This window comes from Stegostoma tigrinum, chromosome 15 (genome assembly GCF_030684315.1).
Source record: "Stegostoma tigrinum isolate sSteTig4 chromosome 15, sSteTig4.hap1, whole genome shotgun sequence".
NCBI classification, from domain to species: domain Eukaryota; kingdom Metazoa; phylum Chordata; class Chondrichthyes; order Orectolobiformes; family Stegostomatidae; genus Stegostoma; species Stegostoma tigrinum.
Window position 1 is genome coordinate 41,155,308 of NC_081368.1, and position 21,077 is coordinate 41,176,384.

The 21,077-nt window shown below is 41.6% G+C and overlaps 2 protein-coding genes across 8 annotated transcripts in view; both read left to right on the forward strand.

Moving 5' to 3' along the window:
- cenpi (centromere protein I) overlaps window positions 1–4,943 on the forward strand; it is an 87,333-nt gene extending 82,390 nt beyond the window's left edge. For both annotated transcript variants that reach the window (XM_048544597.1, XM_048544596.2), the window contains 3 exons: window positions 1,158–1,391; window positions 2,442–2,480; window positions 4,326–4,943. In XM_048544597.1, coding sequence (XP_048400554.1) covers window positions 1,158–1,391; window positions 2,442–2,480; window positions 4,326–4,433 — 381 coding nt within the window. In that variant the 3' untranslated portion in view covers window positions 4,434–4,943. The remainder of the gene's footprint in view (window positions 1–1,157; window positions 1,392–2,441; window positions 2,481–4,325) is intronic.
- Window positions 4,944–9,100: 4,157 nt separating this feature from the next.
- Window positions 9,101–21,077, forward strand: part of xkrx (XK related X-linked) — a 40,579-nt gene continuing 28,602 nt past the window's right edge. The window contains exon 1 of one of the 6 annotated variants that reach the window (XM_048543980.2): window positions 9,101–9,212. The gene's annotated coding sequence lies outside the window, so the exon portion shown is untranslated. Of the gene's footprint in view, window positions 9,213–13,317; window positions 13,855–13,921; window positions 14,051–14,166; window positions 14,295–14,541; window positions 14,600–21,077 lie in introns of those variants that run through there. The other 5 variants (XM_048543983.2, XM_048543985.2, XM_048543982.2 and 2 more) reach the window with 5 other exon arrangements.

Sequence of the window (21,077 nt, forward strand, 5' to 3'; positions counted from 1 at the left end):
CTGTGAGGCAGCAGTGCTAAGCACTGAGCCACCATGCTGCCCCTGTGGATGTGCAATTACAAGGCCAAGGCATACAAAGCTGTAGCCAAGTGCTGAAAACTGGGTTAGAATTGGTTGGGTTAATAAAGTGTGAAGCTGGATGAACACAGCAGGCCAAGCAGCATCTCAGCTGCTTGGCCTGCTGTGTTCATCCAGCTTCACACTTTATCATCTTGGATTCTCCAGCATCTGCAGTTCCCATTATCTCTGACAGAATTGGTTGGGTGATTGTTTGTGACCAGTACAGACAATAGGCAGAAGCAGGTTTTTCTGTGCCGTAGATCTATGATTCACATTGTTGCATATTATAATTTTTCTGCTTTAAAGTACAAATAGCAATAACACTAGACACCTGGTGCTAGAGATGGAAAAAAATTGTTCACTGATATACACTGCTTTACTGACTAAATAGGTCACAGTGGTTGCTGTTCTATTGTCAGTAATTACATGCTACTGAAATGCTTCTCCCAAAAAAAGGGAATGGAAGCTTTCTGCTGGAAACTATCCCATTGACTCCTATTCAAAATCATATTCGCAATTTCACCATTTACAACATCCTCTAAAGTGCATCCCTCGAAATGGTGTGACTTTGCTGTAATTGACTGTTTCTAAGCTGCTTGTCTTTCAAACTTTAGTTACTTCAGTTTTGTGTCACCAAAATATTGGAAATACTGAGTAGTCAGACAGCATGAGTTTTCCAACCTGTACATTTTCTTTGCTTTTGTATTAATATTTACATTGTGGATTTAACAAAATCTTTTGCCCAACAGTTTCTTTAAAATGATCACCAGATTAGTTGTTTACCATTTAAAACCATTATCTGACTTGCCTGTTATGAATATTTCATGTATTTTGTTTAAGAATATGTCTAGATATTTGTTACTAGTGCAATGAAACATTTGCTACCAAAGAGAATGGCCTTTAACTTGCATGGACGGATCATGTTCATTTAAATACTAGCTTTCTTATTTTAATTATAAGATACAGCATTTTCTATACTTTTGATTTACCTGCACAATTTTACAGAAAGAAATTCAAAATTTTTATGGGATTGGTTCTGGATAAAGAATTTGATCAATTGCAACATTCTAAATGTACCTATTCTTCATGTTTTTCAGGCGCAAATAGGTTTGAAGGTGAACAGAAAAACATTTCAACAATATAATGCATTTATGAAAGCTGCAGTCAGCTGCTTGTGGACAACAAGAAACTTTGAACAAGATATTCGTCCGATGGGTATTGGAATTGAATATAATCTGCTAGCACAGACCAAGGTTCCAGACTCTGTGAGCAGTTTTACTCTTGTTAATCATCCAGCACTGATGGGACATGCCATAAATTTTACCCAGAAGGTAAGACCCAAGTGCAAAAATTATGATACTGGTACATTAATGAACTGCTGTGTGCCAGTTAATTTTATTCTGCTTCTGCCGCGGGAACCCTGTACTTTTCTGGGAATATCATTGTTGAAAGACAAAATTGTACAGTTATCTTAGCTGTGCATTCAGATCTACAATGATCTGAAATTGGGCTTGAGTCTATGAACTTCAATTTCTGGCATGCTACTTTTTATCATATTTCATGTTTTGATGTGCTTTCCAAACTATAGAGCAAAAGCCAATTCCTTTAATATTAATACAAAATGGTGGTTACTCAAGAGCAAGAGAGAAATCCATGATAGAGCAGCTGATAAAGGAGGCATATAACAACACTGGTGCAGATTTGCCCAACCATAGTAATATCAAAAAATTATATGTGAATTGTTGTTTGATCATACAAATCTTGAGTACTTTTCACCTTATGCTGTTCAGGACAATTCACAAGAGATACCAAAGTACAGGCAATTCATAAGTGATACCATATTAAAGGGTGGAAGCAAAAATGTTGTTTTTGAGGAGAGTGTTGATTGGTTGGCAAGTGGACACTGATTAGCAGAGATGTTCCATTGAGAATATAGTTAAGTGCCAATCAAATTTTAATCCTGGCACTTTAGCACTGGTCTGTTTGTTCATTTCTCAGGGCAATTTTAATAGGTCAGGTTGATTTTAATGACATGCATTTGTTTGTAAATTTTGTCTGATTGTCATCTGAATCGGTTTGCCGTACATTGTAATTTGATGGTTCAATGGGAGCAGAGTTTAAACATATCTTTGATTATGGCTTACACAGAAATTGTGCATACAAAACATAATTTCAGTCATCTTTTAAACCCATGGTTGAATCTTAATCTCTTGAATGCTTTTTGTGCATGATTTTCCATGGATCAATACTGAATCCATATTTTGGCTAACATGCCCTCTGCAAAGTCATTATGATTTTTTACACTTGGATATTAAGACAGTGAATCAAACTTCCAAATCAGATACAGTTTTACCATAATAATCCCAGTTTTTTTTTTGCAGGGATGGCCCAATGGAAAGAAGCAATTACATGCAATACAGGTATGCTAAACAAATTATTTTCAAGAATACAGATGAGGGTATATAATTTGACTGGGGCCTCGTGCGTGCAAATGTTACGATCTGTTACATTTTGAAATAATTTGGTAGTTTATTCATCATTTCTACTTTGGATTTTAAAACTCCTCACTTTTGCTGCATTCCTTTCTTGAACTCTTCTCTCTCCCTATTTTCATCTCTCCTATCCCACTGTTTTGCCAGTTCCCACCGCTTCCTTTCTACCACGGTCTTATTTCAGCCATCACCACTACCTTTTATGACAGCTCTTTCTGACTGCTGTCACTTGTTACAACCTACAACCTATTTTCTCACTGTCATTCTCTTGATTTCCATTCCTCTGTAGAAGTTATATATTTTCACTCTCCCCCTGTACACCTTCGCTTAATAGTAAGCTCTCCAGCCTTTGAATCGGAGGTTTGGGGGTCCAAACAATTCACAGTCTTTAAGATCAGATATTAAATAATCAAACTACCTGTCCTGTTAGGTGCATGTAACACCTATGTGGAAATGATAATTGCACTATATCTGGCAATGACTTTGTCCGACAACAAAGTCTAACCAGTTGCCTTGACAGTACCATAAATGAATTTGCCCACCATCTGATTACCATTTTATATTTTATAGCAAGAAACTCATCGGACTCCCTGTAGCTTTTCTATCAACTTCAAAGCACAAGGCAGGGTTATGATGGAATACCTTTCACCTACTAGATGAGTGTAGCTCCGACAATACACTCACCGAATACTGTGCCGGATAAAGTAACTGACTTGATTGGCAGCCCAGCTGTCTTAAACATTCACTCTTTACCACTAGCTCTGTGAGTAATATTTAAAGATACATTGCAACAATGGGCCAAGACTTTTGCCCAGCATCAAGTTATAAAATTCTTATAGTACCAAATTATTTCAAAATTTAGCCGATCATAACATTTGTACCCACACATCCCAGGAAGCAATATCAACTCCAAGTTTGTTTGCAATTCACACATCTTTGTGTTCCTTGCCACAAACAAAAAATTTTTCCTTGTGGATTGCAATGATTCAAGTGGGTTGTTCTCCACTGCCTATTTTCCATGCACAAGTTTTTTCCAAGGAAAGAGCAGGAAAGTTCTCTTCATCTCTTAGCGGATACACATGTTTCCATTAACACTATGAAAAGCTATTGTCTTACTCTGGGGCTTTTCTTTGCACATGTTATAACAATAAGCACACTTCAAAAGTACCTTTGTTGCTTGTCATTTGGTTAATCTGAGTGAGGCAGTATAAATGTAAACTTGATTTATTTTCTCTCACATGCTTTGTTTCTCTCTCACATGCTTTGTTTTTCTCTCTCTCTCCTTGTCATTCTTCCAAATCCTCCATCTCAAATTTTTGCTCCTACTGTCAATCCTGCATGCTATTTGTTTATTACCCTGGTCTCAGTTCCTTTCCTCAGTCTGTTTTGTCTGCCTTTGTCTTTGTCTTTGTCTTTGTTTATTTTTAATACTGAAGTGGTGCATATTGTTATAACAAAATATTGTAGATGTTGCTAAGCATTTCAGCATTTTTTGTTTGTTTAATATTATAATGTTTTCTATCTCTAGGACCTATCTCAATATGGCTGGAAACTTACTCATTCGATCTTAGAAATCTATGATTGATGTGTACTTAGTTACATTTTACAATTAACCATTTTGACTTTAGTATGTGTGTATGAGTGTATCTATAATAAGTATCTTATTACTGGCTGAATCATAAAATAATGTTACTATTATGTTTATTTCTCCTGTGATGGTTATATTCTGTGAATTTGTTTTTAACAATTTGTACTTTTTTTGTTTTTGGCTAGGGAAAGATTTGGAACTGGTATGTTGAGTACTTATACAACCAAGGACTTGATGGACTTAAACATTTCCTTGAATCTTGCATCCACACAGTGTCCAGTTCAGAACATTAAATGATGAGATATTGCACTACTGAACTGTACTATTGAATAATTGATAGATTCCACAGCATCCATCTGCTTTTGCTAAATGCACAAGATACCCAGCTGCTTCCTGAATAATTGTCTGGACAGTAAATGGAGGATTGATATTAAACAAAGACAAACTGGTACACCTGTTGATCCAAACACATCATGTCTGATCTTGCACTGTTCAGGAACCTGCAGAACACACAATGTGTAAGAAGTAAAATGCAATGTTGCATTGAACTATATTATTAATGATCCAGGATAGCTAAGAAGGATGGCACAAAACACCAGATTATGTGGAAGTTTTCACGCTACAGATATGATTTTATCGAAATATCAGTCGTGTATAGTACATAAAAAATAGTGAATACTGACAGAGCATAAAATGATTGAGAATGGTATTAGACAGTTACTGTGAGAGGGCTTTTACATTTTGTGAAATTGTGTTTATAAATAATTTGATTGCTGACTTATCAGTAAAATGTTATCTTTGCATTTAGTGTTATTTTTTATGGATTAGCACTATATTGTTTTCCACTAGCAAGGTGGACCATTGCAAGATCTTTCTGAAATCACCTCTTACTCCACTGTAAACTTTTGGAATGCACAATTGTACTTTGTAGATGTCCCAGTGGATGGACAAAGTATCTTGCTGAGCATTTTGCTTTTTAAAGTATTGTTAGGTTGGTGAATGTATTGATTATTTGAGTAAGTTGTTATTACAGTGCTCACGATTTAATGTTGCCACAATTGATCGAGTGTCTTTTTAAAACAAAAATCATAATTGTAAAATGTAACTTGTTGATGCCTCAGGTATTTGAAGAACAAAAGATGAAATTACATTTTTATAGTGATGCCCAAAATTTTAGTTGTCAATGGCATTTTCTTCCCAAAGTGTTACAGATTCAAGATAAATATATTTCTAATAGTTGTTCGAGCTAATCTCTGAAATGGAACCTGACAGCTGAAAATAGTAGGGTTACAACCATCCAGGACTTTGGAAGCAAAATTTAAGGAGTGTTATTTATTATTGAAAGAATACCTTACATTTTCTTTTTCCTCAGTTCCAAATATGGGAGATGTAGAATCTAAACAGCTGTGTGTACACACTTGAACTAAAAGATTTTTTGCAGGATTCTGTTGCTCACAGTAATGTTAATGTCATTTTTTCAGAGTTTCAGCAGTTTTACATTTTGATGGTTGCCTTTGCATTTATGCCTATGCTGATGACAAATGTGTTAATTTCCAAATCAGAAGTGTTTGTCCATGATAAACAATGGGAAATGGTATTGATATTTATTGGAGGAAGTTGACTTAAGAGGAAGAAATTAAGTAATTGTTTTTCTTCAGGAATCATCTGAACTTGCAATGTCAAGTAAAGGGGTGCCAGCAGCTTACAAATACCTGACTTATGAATGCTCATGCCAATGTACATGATCCTATATAGGGGCATAATTTTAAAGATCTGACATACAAACATTTCCTGTACTTGTGAATGGCTACTTTATATTATCCTGCATTGTGTTCTGTCTCGTGTACAAATTGACTTGTGATTGGACAAGTTTACAGTGACACGAATATCAACTGGGTTAATGTGACTAAACTGCACATTATATACCAAACTCTATTTCAGAAGGCAGTGGAGGCATGGTCACTGAATATTTTTAAGGAAGAATGATTTGATTCTTGTTAGGCGAGGGAATCAAAAATTATCAGGGTTGGATTGGAATGTGAAATCTGGAACACAAATCAGCCGTGATCATCTTGAATTATTGAGTGAGCTTGTGAGGAAAAATGGCATATTTCTCTTTTTTTGTGTGTGTGTTCATACCTTCAGAGCTGCTTCTGTGAAGTGAAAGTTAACGGCAATTCAATCAAGGGGTTTGGATGATTTTATGCAAAGAATAGATCCATGGTAATAAGCTATAGCGGGGACTTAGTTGAGGACTCAACTAATTTGAATATAGAATAATGGCGATAAAATGTCTAATAGAAGGTGTAGGAACATTACCCACACACCCCCCTCCACACTCTCCCAGCGACCAGGGACAAAGACTCAGGAGGCAGGCAGGATTCAGGCAATGGCAGATTTTTATTCAAGCAACAACTGGTTAATGCAGGGAGAGGATCATAGATCTTCCCCGAATCTGGCCTCGATGTGAGAACTGAACCATTCTCTTAATCTATGACTCACATCAGCAAAGAGATCGATGACACACTCTGATTTTTACAGTGAAATACAGCATTTTTATACATTGTGTTACAATAATTACATACAGTGTGGACACTGTCCTTCCCCTTTATTCCATACACCCAATCCTGTGAAACACCTTATCAACAACGGGCATTTCAATGGATAGCCCCAAGTTCACATGATTTTGTAGTGTTTAACATGTGTAATCTCCAGGCCTTGGGATCTTTCTATGCATCCTATTAATTCACATTCCTTCATTACTGGCTATACTACTTCTGGTCTGTCCCAGGCTCGCTTATCTGTCAAGATTGCTTGAATCTTGTCATTCCTTGTATTCCATGAGCTATCTCAATGAAATTCAGTTATTACTCATATATTTTCCACTGTGCCAATTATATAAAATATATATAATAAATACAAAAATCTGTTGTTTTTAACTGACTGGTTTAAGATTTTTGGCATTTGTTTCCCATTATAAAATTAATTGTACTTTTTAACTTTTCAGTTGCAAACAACATTTTTCATTCAGGGCATACCAGTTTAAGAGACAAGTGTTTTCCGAGATTAACTAACTTTCACATCTAGGTTTTAAATGTTTTTTTCCCACATTTAAAACCTAGATGTGAAAGTTAGACCAAAGTTATACATGTATATACAATTACATTGACGTCTATCCCTATGATTGTCAGAAGGATCTTCAACTAGAACCTATTTCTTAATATTGTGAATTATTTCAAAGATACAACTGATTACTGCAAAATAACTTTAGCTTTTGTTTTCATTGCTGTTTTAGTGACTTAGGCTGACTGGCTCATGGACTGAGATTTACAGCACTTGTTCTGACTGGCAGTGTTCACCTAATTGGATGACATCCTTTCATTAATGAGGCTGAAATCAGACGCAGTGTTTTAATGAACATGTGTGCATCCTTTGATATCCTCTTATCAAACTGTCTTGGATGCTTGCTTGTATGACCTCCTGTTCATCTTGAAGTAGCCTTATTGGAAAGTACCATTATGTTTCACATAAATGCTACAGCAGGCTACTTTAATTCTGTTTATCCCTTGTCAGCTATTTTGTGTCTTTCAAACATGGGCAGCTCTGACAGAAGGGTTGAGGAATGGCAGGCTGGAATTTTTTTTAAATATAGGCGTCAGTTGAACATTGAGATTATTTTTAGTGGTGTGTGTTACAGATTGACTCAACATTTATTCCCTGTCCCTTGAGAAGGTGGTGAGCTAAAATTGAGTCACATTGGAAAATAGTTTGTAGAGAACTACTGCCGCCTTTTTACTCACTTTGCATCTACGTAATCCAACAACATTACATTCGGTTGTTGGTGCTAGCGGTAGGATGAAAGCCATAGTAACAGCAGTGAATGCAAACGATTCACATCAGTAATGGTAACAAAGTAAACGAAGCGTTAACACATTTTCCTGTCTACGCGATGTCAAATAATTTTATCTTTTAAAATGGACTCGCGTACTTCCACTCAACAACATGCTCTATGTATTTCAATACATAATAGCTCAAAAACAATTTGTCTTCACCCACTTCCAGCCCTGCCCGTGTGCTGCATTGAGCTGTTTATGACCTTTATTTCTCCCCGCTACAGTGGTTCTCGTATGCTGTTAGCCTCTTATGCTTCTTCCCAGCAACATCCCAAATTTTCCTTGTTTTCGGTCGAAATGTTATTATTGCACCGAAGACGTGAAATCTCAATTTCACATTACAAAATCGTCTCCGGATCGTGGTCACTTGTCGAAAAATTTCGATTATACCTGCATGTGACCACTTTGTGTGTACCTAAAACAGTTACTGATTATTATTCACAATGACTAGTGAACATTTGTTATCCACGGCTAATAAATAAGAACAACATCCACAGTTTTCGCGTTATCTTTCCAGCGAATTCCAACATGGGAATCCTAGTTGGAATTCGCAAATGACAGACCTGTCACTTCCTCTGCCCCTACGGCATCGGAGCCAAATTTAGCTGCTCAGCTGCCTTCCCAGCTGAAATCTGATAAATCCGCACAGATCAACAATTTTTAAAGCTTGGAAGTTTATAACAATATACTGAGTAACTGGAAACAGTATTTTCAAGGTATTAAAGGTAATCTATAGGATCTTGTCTTCACCCATTGAACAAGAATAATGAAGAATATTAATAGTATACTGGCTCCACAAGATCCGATACCCCAGTCTCGGAAGACCTGAGAACATTTCAGCCTGACTTCTAATTTAAATCTGCAAACAGTATTTAAAGATTCAATCAAATTGCGTTCCACTTGACTAAAAGAAAATCTATTATACCGATAATTTTAAGGAAAGTGAACTCGGTGAACATTTTTTTGGAATAGCAATGTTGACACCCATCTGATCTGGTATTTTCCTATTTTGGAAGTAATCTTTGAGGTATTTTTACAATGCGTTCTGACGCCGCACCACAGTGTGTCTTCTGGGTCCCAGTGCCATGAAGTTATTAGTTGGCGTTTCCTATATTAACTTTCCGTAGACATCACCTCAATCGACATTGATCTCGAAACCAAGTTGCATTTTAGTTATATGTAAGTGAAGATTTCATAAGTTCTTGTTTTTTTTTAAAGAAATCATTACTGTCAGATTCTAGAGATCTGTTACTATGCTGTCTGATAACTTTGGGCAATGCTGCGCATAAATGTTCGGAAGCAGGGGATTCTCACAAACCCGGGTTCAAGACCGTTTAATCATTGAGCCAACGTGTCCTGAAAACAATACAATCAAAGCAATTTTGTTTGTTGCATATTTCTATATAAATCGATTGTTTATGAAATTCCTCAAGTACAGAACGAACTAATTTTTGTATATTCGGTTTGTAATACAACAGTTTTAATATGTATTTATCTCGCTTCTTGATAATTCCCACGGAGGTCTGGAATTTCCATGCAGTTTTGATTCACATCTTTGTTCACATGTCCATTCTCCAACGATCCACTACTGGAACATTTGGGAGAGTGTCTCTACAGCAGACCATTTGCTGTTAATTTTTTTTACTATGCTGTTTATGCAAATGATCATCATGCTAACATAGTCAATATTTGGTAAACTTTTGCACTGCTGCCCAAATACTCTGCAATACTGTTCTAATTCATCCACGACTCCTGATCTCATTGACCTATGTTGGTCTGGAGCCCTCCAGCCTATCATTGACTTTAAAATCCCTCAACGACTTCCCCATTACACCTTAATAATAAAATGTGAGGCTGGATGAACACAACAGGCCCAGCAGCATCTCAGGAGCACAAAAGCTGACGTTTCGGGCCTAGACCCTTCATCAGACCTCTGGACCAGTCAAAGAAGGAACATTCCTCGTTACAATGGATGTTTTGGCGCTCTACACCGGCATCCCTCATGACGATGGCATCGCTGCAACAGCCTCAGTATTCAATACCACCAACTGCCAATTTCTAGACACCATCCCACAACTCATCCATTTCTTCCTCGAGCACATTGTCTTCACCTTCAACAACAAGTTCTTCATCTAAACACACGGAACAGCCATGGGGACCAGATGTGTACCCCAATATGCCAACATTTTCATGCATAAGTTGAACAAGACTTCTTTGCTGCATAGGACCTCTGGCCAACGCTCTCCACCAGATACACTGACATTTTCTTCCTTTGGACTCGTGGTGAGGAATCACTGAAACAACTACATTGTAGGATGAAACTTGTCGACATCACTATCAGACTTTCCATGGACTACTCTTTGGCATCAGTCTCATTCTTGGACACGCATCTTCATCAGGGACGGGCACCTCAATACCTCCCTCTACTACAAGCCCATGGATAACCTCATGATGCTGCACTTCTCTAGCTTCCACCCACATGTTAAAGAAAGCCATCCCCTTCAGACAAGCCCTATGCATATACAGGATTTGTGCAGATGAGGAGGAATGCGACAGGCACCTGAAGGTGTTGAAGGACACCGTCATAAGAACAGGATATGACGCTCAACTCATCGATCACCAGTTCCAACATGCCACAGTGAAAAACTGTAATGACCTCCACAGAAGATAGGCACTGAATACAAACAATAGGGTACCCATCATTGTCCAGTACTTCCCTGGAGCAGATAAACTAACATCATGTTCCTTGCAGCCTTCAAGATATTATCAATGACAATGAGCACCTGGCTATGATCTTCCCTCTGCCTCCACTCTCGCTTTCAAATGATTGCCAAACCTTAAACAGCAAACTACCCAGCCTTCAGGACAGCATTGATCACAACACTATACAACCCTGTCATGGTAACCACTGCAAGACATGTCAGATCTTCGACTTGGACACTACCATCACATGTGAGAACACCATCCACCACATGCACAACAGTTACTCATGTGACTCAGGGAATGTTGTCTAACTAATATGCTGCAGCCAAGGATGTGCTGGGGCATGGTATATTGGTGAAAGCAGATGCTATGACAACAGGTGAATGGACGCCACGCAACAATCGCCAGACAGGGATGTTCCCTTCCCATGGGGGAACACGTCAGTGATCAAGGGCATTTGATCATAGAATCCCTACAGTATGGAAGCAGACCCTCCAGACCAACAAGTCCATACAGACCCTTCCAGCATCCCACTCAGACCCATTTCCTCATAACACACCTAAGCTACACATCCCTGAACACCACCGGAAATTTAGTCCGGCCAGTCCACTTAACCTGCACATCTTTGGACTGTGGAAGGAAACCGGAGCACCTGGAAGAAACCCACGTAGACTCAGGCAGAATGTGCAAACTCCACATAGACTGTCACCCGACTGTGGAATTGAACCCGGGTCCCTGATGTTGTGAGGCAGCAGCGTTAGCAACTGTGCCACCCTATTTTGCCTCAGAATTTCCAGTAAATGTCCTCCAAAGCAGATTTGGGATACACAACAATGCAGAGTCACGAAGCAGAGACTGATAGCCAAGTTCGATACCTACAAAGATGGCCTCAACCCTGATCTTGGGTTCATGTCGCACTACAGGTGACACCACCACACCCTACATTCTCAAACACACACATATACACACACATATACACACACATATACACACACATATACACACACATATACACACACATACACACACACACACACATATACACACACACACACACACACACACATATACACACACACACACACACACACACACATATACACACACACACACACACACACACACATATACACACACACACACACACACACACATATATACACACACACACATATATACACACACACACATATATACACACACACACACATATACACACACACACACATATACACACACACACACATATACACACACACACATATACACACACACATATACACACACCCACACACACACACACACCACAATCTCTCTCTCCGTCTCTCTCTCACTTAAAGCTATGGGGTGAATTTGTATTTGTAGATGCATTTGTTCAAAAAGCACACAATTTATAGGCACTGTCAATAAAGCATTTTATAAATTCCTGCTCTGGAAATAAAACCATTCTTACTCCAGGTTAAAAGACAGATTCTAAACGATGCCTTACACCGAAAATGCATTATCTGACCTGAGATGTCACCTCTTGTATAAATTGACAAAACCTTTAGTTATCTCGGTGCAGTGACTTGAAAGAAATTCTGGGATTTGCATTTTAATGAATCGAAACCAGCATCTCCTTCAGAACTCGTTAAAGATCTAACGTGAGGTTGTCAGCTAGCCACGTTAGGTTTATTCAATACATTCTCATCAGTTGTATGATCTTTTACTTTATAAATTGTGTCCTGATGCCTCTTCTCTCACAACAGCTGAGGAAGGAGCAACCTTCCAAAAACTAGTTTTTTTTCACATAAATCTTTTAGACTATAACCTGATGTCGTGTGATTTTTGACCCGTTCCTAGTAGATTGTGTAACTTCCACTTTCTGGTCAGAAGTATTGGCTAACAGAACCACAGTAAAACTGCAAAAGCTCAGCAACCAATAAAATAGCTGATACTGCTCCACCATATAACATTATGTCTGGTCGTTGACATCAGCTTCCACAGGGTACATGACACATCGGCATTACGTTTCATAAATTTGCTGTTGGTCACAATATGTTTGTGCATTACTCTGTATATCTTATTACAAACGATCCATGTAGGAAGCAACGACTGAATAACAGGCAGAACATCACTGAATTAAAGCAGTAAAGCCTCAAATACAGAAGAGTAGTAATATCCGATGAGAAAATACCAAACCCATGTGACTCTCCTAAAAATTGATAAGTTAGTTTGCTGAATACGATTGAGAACACAAACTCTGCCAAGTCGCACCCATGCCTCACTAAACTGCCACAAAGTGGGGCCCTTCCCTCCTTTACACATTAGCCAAAAGAAACATGAACATCTGTCCGTTTGCAGATGGTGGGGGCTGTATTCTTTGGTCGTCTTCCATCCGTTATCCTTTCATAAAATGTAAGTTTTAGCGATTGAGAATCTAATGAAAACTGCAAGTCAGAGATTTCAGCTGCCTCTCGTTAAATAATTATATGACCATAATGCGTTCAAGATTAAGAAATAGATTTTGTCCCGTATAGATCCACATGGGACGTGAAATTCTAAGACAGGTGACGTGCCTCCCCAGAAGCTGGCAAAGCCTGTCCAAAAATAGAAGTTACATTTAATGCGTCAGAGGGGAATCTATCAGTGTCTCTATGTCCGTGTGACTGAAATAAAAACATACTCCACAGGTCTGGTAACATCTTTGGAGGAAACAAATAGAATGGTCTATGCTTTTTCTAACCAACTTGTCCAGCAATGCCATTTTTTTAGCCACCCCTGGAACAGGTGAGACTGGAGCCCGAGCCTGCTGACTCAGAGTAACTGGGTGTAACTGCGTTACAAGACCCAACATCGAAGCCAATGACACTAGCCTCAGTGCTGTAATAAAATGCCGAGGCTGCACCACGCCAAGTTCATGCAATGTGGGTTCTCTCTGTCGACATGAACAGACTCTCCTGTGTTTGATAGTCCCCGGCTCACAATGAGGCAACCGGAACATCGTTTGAACAACCTTTCCGGACTTTCGAGTTCGAACGTTCCTACGGTAATACGGCGGAGTTTTTCGAAGTTCATACCGTGTCAAAAGAAAGTTGTGAAAGCAAATAAACAAACAGCAGGGGGTAGGGGTCACGAGGTTGGTGTTTATCTACTCTATTTCTTCCTCTTTTCACACAAAGTGTTCCTGGTGGCGGGGAGAGGGGGTGAGTGTGCTGGGCTCACTGGGAGGTGTTCGTTTCGCTTAGGTGCGGGTTTTGCCTGAGTGAGCTTTGAAGTGACTCTCCAGGGGGTGGGGAAAGGGATACCGGCTGAGAGCAAGCTCAGGCAACCGGGTAAGTGGCAGAACGCGAGACTTACTTTCCAATTAGAGAGGGAGCTCGATTCAGAGCTGTTAGTCCGAAACTGCGATGTAAATGCAGCCTTTTACCGGATTGGTTCGGATCATGTTCAAGCGCCAATGGGGGTTGGTGTCTTAGGCAAATTTACTTGTTCTGGTCACCCTCTGATTGGCGCCTTCAATATATTATTCGTTGTGTCGGTGTGCAACACTGTCAGCAGAGTCCTGGAACAAACAAGGTGTGTAAGTAATGTCTGGGATTGCTTTTGGCGGTCTCAGTGTGGAGGCAAAACCTGAGAAAAACCATTCCAGTATGAAAGTGTTCCCAGTGCTGGTGCTTAAGTTGGAAGGTTTTTTTAAAAATTACGCTTGGGACGTGGCTGTCGCTGGCTGGTCGATATTTGTTTGTCTCCAGTCCACTTGAGGCAGTGGCGGTGAGTTGCCTTCTTGAACTCCCAATGCTGTAGGTTGGCCTTTAGGGAGGGAATTCCAGGGTTTTACCAGCAACATCCAAGGAGCCACGACATACTTCCACGTCTGGCTGGTGAGTGACTTGGAAAGGAACGTGAAGGCGGTGATGTTCCCTGCTACCTCTGTCCTTCTAAATGGAAGTGGTCGTGGGTTTGGAATGTGCTTTGAAAGGATATTTGGTGAATTTCTGCAGTGCATCTTGTGGATAGCACACATTGCTGCTGCTGAGCGTGGGTCGTGGAGGGAGTGGATGCTTGTGGATGGGGCACTCATCAGTGCTGCTTTGTCCTGAGTGTCAAGCCTCTTGAGTGTTATTGGACTTAACCATCCAGGCAAATAGTCTGCATCACATAGTCCATCACATTCCTGATTTATATTTGTAGATAAGCTTTGGGGAGTGAGGAGATGAGATACTGGCTGCAGTATTCCTAGTCTCTAACCTGCTCTCAACCATTGTCTTTATGCAGCAAGATCAGTTGAGTTTCTAGTCAGTGGTGTTGTGGGTAAATCACCTCAGTTACCTTTAATTTGTCTACTTATTAAAGAATCTCTTATAAAATTATGTACTAAAGCAATGATTTAAACTTCATTGCATGTAGCAACCAAAATAAGACACTTGAAGCTCAGCCTCTCAACGCAACTTGACTATTACCTGATTAATGGTGGAATTTAATCATGATTCCAACCAACACTGAGTCTGTGGAAGTGTTCAGGGTTTGATCCTCGTGCAGTGTTGTTCTTCAAAGTTCTGCTCATGAAAGATTCTGCAGTAGGATTCTTATAAAGTTTTTCTTGCCCTTCACGTCTATGGAGTGATATTATTCATAATCTTTTAGTTTCTTATATCCAAAGCATTGACTACCTCTCTGAAAACATCAATTCTGCAGTTTGCCATCTTATCAGAAGTAGTTTCCCTGTTTTTTTTGTTACATTTAGCATTGACCGTCTGTTTGAAGACACAGCTTTCCTTTGATTAACACCTTAAATTCTTCTGCAGGACAGTCATTTGACCTTGTGGCACAAAATCAGCCAGTTGTCAAGCAGGTGTCAAAACAGTTTTGTTCATGTAGCTTTGACTCCTTCATCTCCCAGGCATGGCTAATTGCTTTCAGTTCCTCTAAAAGTTTGTCCTTGTCCTTTAATCGTTTATGCCAGACACAGTTATTGCTGATTCCTTTGCGTGTAACAGTTTATCTTTGATTCTTTCAATCCATGAACAGTTACGAAAAGTCTGAAGTGTACTATCATAGGCCCTTCTCTTTTTTTAGTTATTTTTTAATATGATGAACAAACACTAGTACAATTGATCATTTTCCACCTGATCGGTTTGTATCCAAGGTGGATTTCTACACCATGTGCAACTTAAAAATGCACCATTTCATTATGCAGTATAGATATATGCAAACCAATAAATGAATATTTGAAGCACAGAATAATGATTAATAAATAAATCAGAAACATGCCAGTAAAGACATTAACTATTATTGTGAAATACCACAATGCAATACCCATTGTAGTTTTAAGATTCTTACTTCTTAATGAAACTAATATTCTTTTCAACTGATGTATTTGTTGCTGATGCTAATAGCAAAAAGCGCTAGTAATGGAAACAAGATAGACCCAAGTACACAGAGTCACAGTAACAAAAAGGTGTGAAATAATATGAACCCATGTGGCCGTGTGTGTTACTTCTCCAATTCCAGACATCATCCTGCCAAGAATGTTCCTTAATGTTTTTATAGCTGCCTTGATTCTTTGATTATTCTGCTAAAAGGGATTTTGAGAAAGGTACACCAGTTACAGTTAAATATAACTTGTGTATCTTTCTCAAAATCACTTTCCTATAAGATGCATCTTATAATTTTATATAGACTTCTAAATCAAGCCCTCAGCCTCTGCTACTCCGAAGAAAAAAAAAACCAAGTGTTTCTAACCTCTCCTTATAGGTCAAACTGCCTAATCCAGGCAGCATCCTGGTAAACCTCTTCTGCACTCTGTCCAAAGCCTCCACATCCTTCCTGTAATGTGGTGACTAGAATTGAAAGCAATAGTCTGTGTGGTCTAACCAAAGTCTTAACCTGCAACATGACAACCTGACTCTTGTGCTCAGTTCCCAACCAGGTGATTTCTTTACCATCTGATCAACTTGGATGGCCACTTAGGGGGAGCTATGGACTTGAACCCCAAGATCCCTGTATAATCAGTGCTGTTTCGGGTCCAGCCATTAACTTATACTTTTCCTTAACATTTGATCTACCAAAGTGCAGCACCTCCAACTTTGCCAGATTAAATTCCATCTGCCATTTCTCCTCCCATATCTGCAGCTGATTTACATCTCGCTGTTTCCTTTGACAACCTTCTACACTATCCACGACTCAAGTGATCTTTGTATTGCCTGTAAACACACTAACCCACCCATCATGTTACGTGGAACAGTCCCTCTTCCGCACCTACACAGGCCCCAAACCCCACCTCTTTCTCCGGTACATTGATGACTGTATTGGCGCTGCCTCTTGCTCCCCAGAGGAGCTCGAACAGTTCATCCACTTCACCAACACCTTCCACCCCAACCTTCAGTTCACCTGGGCCATCTCCAGCACATCCCTCACCTTCCTGGACCTCTCAGTCTCCATCTCAGACAACCAGCTTGTAACTGATTTCCATTTCAAGCCCACCGACTCCCACAGCTACCTAGAATACACCTCCTCCCACCCACCCTCCTACAAAAATTCCATCCCCTATTCCCAATTCCTCCGCGTCTGCCGCATCTGCTCCCACGATGAGGCATTCCACTCCCGCACATCCCGGATGTCCAAGTTCTTCAAGGACCGCAACTTTCCCCCCACAGTGGTCGAGAACGCTCTTGACCGTGTCTCCCGCATTTCCTGCAACACATCTCTCACACCCCGCCCCGGCCAAAGAGGATCCCCCTCGTTCTCTGACACCACCCCACCAACCTCCGGATACAACGCATCATCCTCCGACACTTCCGCCATCTACAATCCGACCCCGCCACCCAAGACATTTTTCCATCCCCACCCTTGTCTGCTTTCCGGAGAGACCACTCTCTGTGTGACTCCCTTGTGCGCTCCACACTGCTCTCCAACCCCACCACACCCGGCACCTTCCACTGCAACTGCAGGAAATGCTACACTTGCCCCCACACTTCCTCCCTCACCCCTACCCAAGGCCCCAAGATGACTTTCCATATTAAGCAGAGGTTCACCTGCACATCTGCCAACGTAGTATACTGCATCCATTGTACCCGGTGTGGCTCCCTCTACATTGGGGAAACCAAGCGGATGCTTGGGGACCGCTTTGCAGAACACCTCCGCTCGGTTCGCAATAAACAACTGCACCTCCCAGTCGCGAACCATTTCCACTCCCCCTCCCATTCTTTAGATGACATGTCCATCATGGGCCTCCTGCAGTGCCACAATGATGCCACCCGAAGGTTGCAGGAACAGCAACTCATATTCCGCTTGGGAACCCTGCAGCCCAATGGTATCAATGTGGACTTCACCAGCTTCAAAATCTCCCCTTCCCCCACTGCATCCCAAAACCAGCCCAGTTCGTCCCCTCCCCCCACTGCACCACACAGCCAGCCCAGCTCTTCCCCCTCCACCCACTGCATCCCAAAACCAGTCCAACCTGTCTTTGCCTCCCTACCCTGTTCTTCCTCTCACCCATCCCTTCCTCCCACCCCAAGCCGCATCTCCATCTCCTACCTACTAACCTCATCCCACCTCCTTGACCTGTCCATCTTCCCTGGACTGACCTATCCCCTCCCTATCTCCCCATCTATACTGGCCTCTCCACCTATCTTCTTTTCTCCATCTTCGGTCTGCCTCCCCCCTCCCCCCTCCCCCTATTTATTCCAGAACCCTCACCCCATCCCCCTCTCTGATGAAGGGTCTAGGCCCGAAACGTCAGCTTTTGTGCTCCTGAGATGCTGCTTGACCTGCTGTGTTCATCCAGCCTTACATTTTATTATCTTGGATTCTCCAGCATCTGCAGTTCCCATTATCACTCACCAACCCACCCGTCCACATTTTCTTCCAAGTCATTAAGATATATCAAAATTAGCAGAGGTTCCAGTACAGAGCCCTACAGAACACCACTAGTCACGGACTTCCAACCTGAAAAACACCCTTCTATCATTACCTTCTATGCTCTATGGGAATGTCAATTCTGAATCCGCATGGCCAAGTCATCATGATCCCAGATAATAAAGTGTGAAGCTGGATGAACACAGCAGGCCAAGCAGCATCTCCGCTCCGAACAAGTTAGTAAGACATGACCTGCCCTGCCCAAAGCCGTGCTGACTGTCCTATATAGGTCATACTTTTCCAAATGTGCACAAATCCTTTCCCTAAGAATTCTCTCCAATAACTTCCCATCCACTGACATGAGACTCACCGGTCAGTAGTTTCCTGGATTATCCTTATTTCCCTTCTTGAACAGAGGAACAACATTTGTTACCCACCACACACAGAAGATCATCAGATGCCATTTCCGCCACCTCCAGCAAGATACCACCATCAGACACACATTCCCCTCCTCTCCCTTGTCCGCCTTCCGCAGGGACCGTTCCCTCTGGGACACCCTGGCCCATGCCTCCTTCAACCTCAACACCCCCCACAGCCCTACGGCATGTTCCCCTGTAACTGGCGAAGGTGCAACACCTGCGCCTTTACCTCCTCACTCCCCAGTATCCACGGGCCCAAACATACCTTCCAGGTGAAGACAGACAAAGTGTGAAGCTGGATGAACACAGCAGGCCAAGCAGCATCTCAGGAGCACAAAAGCTGACATTTCGGGCCTAGACCCTTCAGAGAGGGGGATAGGGAGAGGGTTCTGAAATAAACAGGGAGAGAGGGGGAGGCGGACCTAAGATGGATAAAGGAGAAGATAGGTGGAGAGGAGAGTATAGGTGGGGAGGGGATAGGTCAGTCCGGGGAGGACGGACAGGTCAAGGAGGCGGGATGAAGTTAGTGGGTGGGAAATGGAGGTGTAGCTTGAGGTGGGAAGAGGGGATAGGTGAGAGGAAGAACAGGTTAGGGCGGCGGGGACGATCTGGGCTGGTTTTGGGATGCAGTGGGGGGAGGGCACGAGCTGGGCTGGTTTTGGAATGTAGTGGGGGAGGGGGAGATTTTGAAGCTTGTGAAGTCCACATTGATACCATTGGGCTGCAGGGTTCCCAAGTGGAATATGAGTTGCTGTTCCTGCAACCTTCGGGTGGCATCATTGTGGCAATGCAGGAGGCCCATGATGGACATGTCGTCTGAAGAATGGGAGGGGGCGTTAAAATGGTTTGCGACTGGGAGGTGCAGTTGTTTGTTGCGAACCGAGCGGAGGTGTTCTGCAAAGCAGTCCCCAAACCTCCGCTTGGTTTCCCCTATGTAGAGGAAGCCACACCGGGTACAGTGGATACAGTATACCACATTGGCAGATGTGCAGATGAACATCTGCTTAATATGGAAAGTCATCTTGGGGCCTGGGATGGGGGCGAGGGAGGAGGTTTGGGGGCAAGTGTAGCACTTCCTGCGGTTGCAGGGGAAGGTGCCGGGTATGGTGGAGTTTCCACTTCACCTGCACTTCCCAGAATCAAGTCTGCTGCATTCGCTGCTCACAATGTGGTCTCCTCTACATTGAGGAAACGAAGCATCGACTTGGCGACCGCTTTGCAGAACATCTACATTCTGCTCGCAAAAATGACCCTGAACTACCTGTTGCCTGCCACTTCAATGTACCACCTTGCTCCCTGGCCAACATCTCTGTCTCCAGCTTGCTACAGTGTTCCAGAGAAGCCCAACGCAAGCTGGAGGAACAACACCTCATTTTCTGCTTGGGGATCCTACAGCCTTCCGGACTCAATATTGAGTTCAATAATTTTAGGGCCTAAACTCCCCCATGTCCCAGACCCCAACCCAAAAAAACCAGGCCTTGTTACCACATAGCCTGCCACTACACACTCCCTGTTGTTAGTCACTAACAGTCCCCATTAACAACTATTCACCCTCCCAGCCTGATCATTAGCAACTCCTCTGTCTGTCCAACTGTCTTTCTCTCTCTTTGGGCTCCATCCTATCGTTTACTCCCTACCCCACCCACCTCCCTATTTTCTACATATAAACTGACTTTTTCCCAGCCATCATCAGTTCTGAGGAAGGGTCACTGAACCCAAAAATGTTATCTCTGTTTTCTCCTCCACAGATGCTGCCAAATCTGCTGAGGTTTTCCAGCAACTTTGTTTTTGTTAGTTACCTTACCAATCTATAGAGACCTCTCCAGTGGCTAGTGAGGATACTTTGCCAAGGCCTCAGCAATCTCCTGTCTGGCCTCTGTAAATAACCTGAGATAGATACCTTAGGATCCTGGGGACTTATCCAACTTAATGGTCTTCATGAGATCCAACACCACGTCTTCCTTGATCTCAAAATGCCCTAACCTTCCATTTCTTTCTGCTGGGGGAATACTGAGGCAAAGTACTCATTTAGGATCTCATCCACATCCTCTCTCTGCTAGCATAAGTTTCCCTCCTTTATCCT